Raw genomic sequence first — 6,000 nt, 5'->3', positions numbered from 1 at the left:
CACATCTCGTGTGAAAAAAAAATCTGTCAGTATCTTGCTTAACAAATTTGTCAATGGATAATGAATTATTTACTCCTAGGTATTTTATACATCCAGTTGTTCGTAATGTTGAATAAGAGTCTGAAGAAAGTTTTAAGTAACATTTTTCAGTGGAACGCTTAACTCTTTTCTACTGTTTTCCGTCCTTTCCCAAAACCCTAGTTGTTATCTTTTCTGACTGGAGGCAGTTCTGTTTAGTGTCCATCAGTGTTACCTTGAATTCAGAAATTTGATAAAAAGCCTGGTGTTAAGAACTCCATCTTCCAAAGAGTTTGCACTGAGCTCTTCAATGTAGATGTTGTATATTGCTTCCCCACCCCTTATGAAGACCAATAGTTCTGACTGTAAAACAGACAAGGTAGCTGATTTCCTTTCTTGATAGAAGTAAGTAAGCTAGAATAACTTTGCTACCATATTTAACTCTTCCCTGTGGTTGTCTAAATAAAGTGTATTTCTTTTTACATCTGTGTGTAAGCAAGTCCAAAAGTATATGTGCATTTATCTGTGCATTTATATGTATGCATACACAAACAAACATACTCCACATCTTATTTCCTAAATGGAATAGTTTGCTTTTAAAAACAAATTGCTTATAAATGAACAAAGATGCTATGCATGTTAAAAATACTGACTTTTTTTCTGCCATCTAGACCTGGAATAAGATAATTGGTGTGGGGTTTTTTTTCGTTGTTGTTGTTGTTTTTAAATTTTAATTAATTAGAAAATGTAAAGGCAAATGTAAAGGGCTGTGGCTGTCAAGATAGATCTTTATAGCCACAATTCTTCAAGTTGCTCATTAAATTAGTTACAAGGCAGCAAAGAAATGCTAATTTGCTATTTGAAAAAGATAAAAGTAGTTAAAGGTTTACCCTTACAAAGCTGTGCCTTTAAGTTGTTGGAAAAAAACCATATCTGACATTTACACCTGATCAGTACAGCTGGATTTGAGAAACAAAGCTATTTTTTACATCACTTTGATGTGGCTGTTGATGCAAAAGCTTAGGTTCCAAGTGTAACCGAGATGACTGTTCTGCAGTTGGTGATACCAGATCTCCGCACTGGGTCCCACAGCAGTACAAACTTTGATTCACAAATGCTGTAGATTCAGACACAGAGTACAGTCACACTGTGTCAAATTAACCCGGGCGTGATCTGAAGTTTCTCAAGTATGGTGTTACTTGCCGAAGGACAGAAAATGAAGCCTGGTCTAAAGCCTGTCTGTACAAAGGCTGTTTTTAGATGAAAATTTTGAGCTGGGCTTGCCACTGAGAAAACAGCTTTACTGGGTGCAACTGGGTGTTTGTGTTCCAACATAATTCCTTGCTTGTGTCAGCCTGTTTGTGATGCCGTACAGGGACCCGATTGAGCTGCCTGAAAAATAACCAGTTTTGGAGGGAGAAGGGAAGGCTATTCATCATTTTCATCCACATTAGTTTTCAATTCAGTACTAAAAGCCCTACTATCAGATTTCCTGTATTCTTGAAGCTGCCCTCTGAATAGGTCTGAAATTTAGAGATTATTTATCTGCATAAGTTAGCCCAGCAATTCAGTTTGCCTGTTGGCACTGCAGTGATGTCACGTCCCCTTTCACCAAGTCCTTACTCTCGCTCTGCAACCCAGCAGGACAACACAAAACCCCCCAAAAGGCATAATTTGGACTGGAAAAAAATTGCTGATTTACAAATCTTATTTTTTTGGATGCTATTTCTATTCAAGATTACACCACTGACAAGTACAAGTTATTTCACTAAGTCATATTCTTTATTAGCTGTCTTGATGAAGGTAAGACTTCATCTTGAAAACCTCCCCTTCTGAAGCAATCCTATTACACTGGCTAGTTAGTTTCTGTGGTTTTGGAACAGTGGAAGCTCACCAGAGTACAGGAGTTTATCAGTTGACCTGCAAATGTGAAACTCACTTCTGAAGGGAACAGGGCAATGCCACGTTGTCCTCAAGACTGAAATGAGAAGCTGCTCAAGAATGAAATGAGAAGCCTAATTCTTCAATAGCCTCCCTCTGATAACATCAGAAAGCTAAATTATATGTGAAAGACAGACAAACAACGGGGAACAAAAGGAGAAATGAAAATGGTGTGTATTTCCTGCAATTTCTATGTTACTGAAATACGAGAAGAGCCAGGATTTAAACACTAATGACAACTTCTTATCCTTTCAGTTTATATTTAGATGTAAGCAAGAAAACAAAAAATGTACTTTTGGTGCCATGCTTTTATTTAAATGAAAGGAAAAAACTACACTGTACCACATAAGTAGCAATGACAATATTTTACAGCACAGCATTTGAAAAAATATGGAAGCTATGCTCCATAGAAGTGGACAAGTAAGCACACAATACACTGTACATTTTTCAACAGTGCCCATTAAATCATAATTAAATAGCTGAATTTGGCTTTAAACAGCCAAATAATAAAAACTAACAGTCATACTAACATAAAAAAAAAAAAAAGATTTCAGTAGCTATTATGACTGTTAGAATATGAAATTTTGCTCCAAAAACTAAGACGAGAGTTTGGCAATTCAGTCGTAGCAACAATAATAATACCCCTGATGAAAGCACCAGTGTGTTCTGAAAAGGCCAGTGAGAAATACTGGCCCTTATGGAAAGCTTCCTTTTTTTTTTTTTTTTTTCTCTTCTTTTTTTAAACATGATCCCAACCAAAGATCCACTGTAAATAGAAAATTTGCAGGCTTAAAAAGGAAAAGCATATCTAGCTTTACTTTTCCTGTATTAAGTAAAACTTTATACTGCGAGCAATTAAATTTTCAACTGCATTATTCACATTCTACTTTTAGACATTGCACAAATCTTTAACCTGTTGACAAAGGTAAATTTCATAATACATTCAGATATATTTAAAATGACTCAAAGAATTCCTTGTCATGTATTTAAGCTCACTTTGATTAGATTGATGCGTGTGTCTTTATGGTGTTGCAAATCTTCAGTTAAATCATAGTACAGATTTTAGAAATAAAAAGCCTCCCATGATAAAACTTCTTTTGAAGTTATTCACCATATGCGTATCTGTTAATTCCAACCTCCTGGTTTCTCGAATCACTGTATATTATACACAGCTTCATATTGTTATTCAAGATGTTCCTACAATGGTATTTGTAGGAACTGTCTAACAGGCAGAATGTGCAAACCCTCTTTCCTCTTTTTTAATATTATTTATATCCTATATACACAATATGTATACACTTGAAATATAGGAGTTACATATCCTGGTGATATACATGCAAACAGTAGGAATCAGCTAACCACAAATAGTTTTGAGCCACATACATATTAAACATGTATTTTAAAGTGTTTTTTCTTTTTTTACAGTTTTAACAAATATACATAAATATAAGAACATAAATTACAGTAAAACCAACAGCATTTTTGAGAAAATGTTTTATAACCCAGATGCATTGATGCCTAAGGCCTTATAATAATTTAAAAAAAAGTACTGTTCTAAACCACTTAATGACATCTCATTCCTGTGCATCTTTTATAGAAGTAAATGAGTACATCGTAGTAGTGAGGCATAGTTTCTCTCAAAGCACTTCAATGAGAGAAATATGAACATAGCTTTAGTCTCCCCATGAAACAGAATGGACTACATACTTAGAGCACAATACTGTCTTACGTTAATGCAGTTGTCACAACACCGAAACAGAATAGAATCACAAATCATTCAAGTCTTTTCCTGAGAATGAGGTTTTTTTCCCCCAACAAATCCTCTGGTGTACATTATCAAAACAGCCACAGATTCAGGGGAGGCTTCAAGTTTGTAGTATCTTTTTTTTTTTTTTTCAGAACAGTGCTATGTAAAAAGCAAATTATAAGAGAAACAAACACTGAAACAGAATAGTGATCTATAAAATAACCAAACACTGTTTTGAAATAAAATGCAGCCCTTTAATACTGAAATACGCCTAGAGTTTGTTTTTGTAAATGGTCATATTATAAATTTATTGAAACATCACTTAGGCTTTTTTTGCCATAAGTATTTAAAATTGCTAAGTGTCACAAGACATCATCTGGTAGATCGTGTCAAGAAAACAATTTACTAAGACACACTGGAAATTCGTATCAGATGTCTATTCCCTAGGATTTAAGTCTGAGCTGGCAGATCTGAAGGCAGAAAGAACAGACAGTGGCCTGGATCTTAAAATCAATGGGAATTAGATACACGACTTCTGAAAGATCTGTGACTAATGAATTCTGTGATTCTTCTGAATATTTTTAGTGTTCTGTCAGGCAAACATCAGGGATCTAGTTCTGAATGTTTCACAAGTTCCTATTCCTTCCTTGGAGAAGCAGTACCTGACCGTGTGCTCGCTCTTCATCTGGAACATTACAAAATAATGCACGTTTGCTTAAACTGTTTCAGAGGTCTACCGAATTTTTTTACTTTGCATTTTAATGGTATTATGAACACGCACATGGTCAGTCATTACATCTCAGATGGCAACTTACTGCGACAGGAATAATTGTATCACCTAACTATACCCTGAGTTGTTCAAATAATTCAGTTGAAGGAAACTTCAAGCAGTTCAAAGGTTTTTCCTTTGCTGTTTAGTCTGTAAGCAAATCGGTATTATTTAATTGAAAAAGAATTATAAATAATCAGGGGAATGAATCTTGATTTTGTTACAGCACACAATAAGGATCTCGCAGAACAGAGACGTTCAGCTGTTCTTCAGTGACATACAACTTACCATTTGGTCTTTACTGGAAGTCAGTATGCAGAGTTCAATGGTATTGAGAATATTAAGAAGTACTTCTTTAGTGAAAGAAAAAAATATTTCAAGACAAGCACAGATACAAACATGTAAGGCAACAGATGTAAAAAAAATGTAGTTTGAGTCACTAAAGAGGAACATTCAGTGCTTCAATGTATTAATCAAAATACAGAGCAAATATACTCTATATATTGTATTAGCACATACAAATCTCCACACAAGTCAAACATTTCCGTAATCACTCGTAATTGTTCACTTAAGCGATAATCTTCTGCACTCCTAAACACCGTGTTTACATTCCAGTTGGACATGATAATAGAACTTGGTGTCCAGTTTTAAGTTCTAAGAGTCTTGTTGGCAACTAGAAATCTATTTCCTATAGGCAGTAAAGATGAAGTGCAAGTTTATCATAATTGTCTGAAGAAAATTTTCTCCCATCTACTATGCCTTGGTCGGTAAAAGTTTCTTAGGAGTTACTGGTCTCTTGGTTTGCCACAAATGGCTGTGAATGGTAATTGCATCAACGCTGGCAGACAAAGTTTTAGCAGGTATGTGGCTAAATTGCTTCCTGTCAGAGTTGTATTTATACAGTCCCTCTATCATTTTCTTTGTGATAGATTTGGGACCTATTCCCGTTAATTTATTGATTTCTTCAGTGTCAGGGCAGTATGTATACAGAGATCTGAACTGGCAGCCTGAATCCCGGAATAAGATTAAGAAATTATTGGCATCAGATTTTTCCATTTCCTGTAAAAGAAAGAAAGAAAAAAAAAAAAGATAATCACAATATGAATTTTGCATTGTAGTTAGAAAACATTCAAAATCACTGGACTGTCATTTTAAATTTGTTTTCTGACAGACCTGAAACTTATGTCTAACTCTGTCCGCTAAAACACCTTGCTTCAATCATTAGAATTTGCTTCACTTATCTGAATTTTGATAAAGTAGCTATCTTTCTCAAGGAAAACCTTATTTATTAGACAATTTCAGCTACGCTTGTTTACTTGTACCTCGAGAACCAGACACCCTAACAATTTCTTTGTAGACCAAATAAAAATTCTGTGATCCATTTCATCAGGCAGGTCTAACAGTTGCAAGTTTGGGAACAGGAAATATAGATATGTCTACACGTGCCTAAAAGATCCTCCAGTGCTAAAATAGGGTTTCAGTCATCCCTAAATCCATTCGAGTTTGGTCAAACCATAGAAGTCTC

The 6,000-nt window shown here is 35.0% G+C and overlaps 1 protein-coding gene across 5 annotated transcripts in view; it reads right to left on the bottom strand.

The window, feature by feature from the left end:
* Positions 1 to 2,700: 2,700 nt before the first annotated feature.
* Positions 2,701 to 6,000, bottom strand: part of CAMSAP2 (calmodulin regulated spectrin associated protein family member 2) — a 92,201-nt gene continuing 88,901 nt past the window's right edge. For all 5 annotated transcript variants that reach the window (XM_074599410.1, XM_074599411.1, XM_074599412.1 and 2 more), the window contains one exon: positions 2,701 to 5,534. In XM_074599410.1, coding sequence (XP_074455511.1) covers positions 5,229 to 5,534 — 306 coding nt within the window. In that variant the 3' untranslated portion in view covers positions 2,701 to 5,228. The remainder of the gene's footprint in view (positions 5,535 to 6,000) is intronic.

This window comes from Larus michahellis, chromosome 8, assembly GCF_964199755.1.
Source record: "Larus michahellis chromosome 8, bLarMic1.1, whole genome shotgun sequence".
Taxonomy (NCBI): Eukaryota; Metazoa; Chordata; class Aves; order Charadriiformes; family Laridae; genus Larus; species Larus michahellis.
Note: the sequence above shows the minus strand (reverse complement) of the source record. Positions and strands in the feature narration are given on the sequence as shown.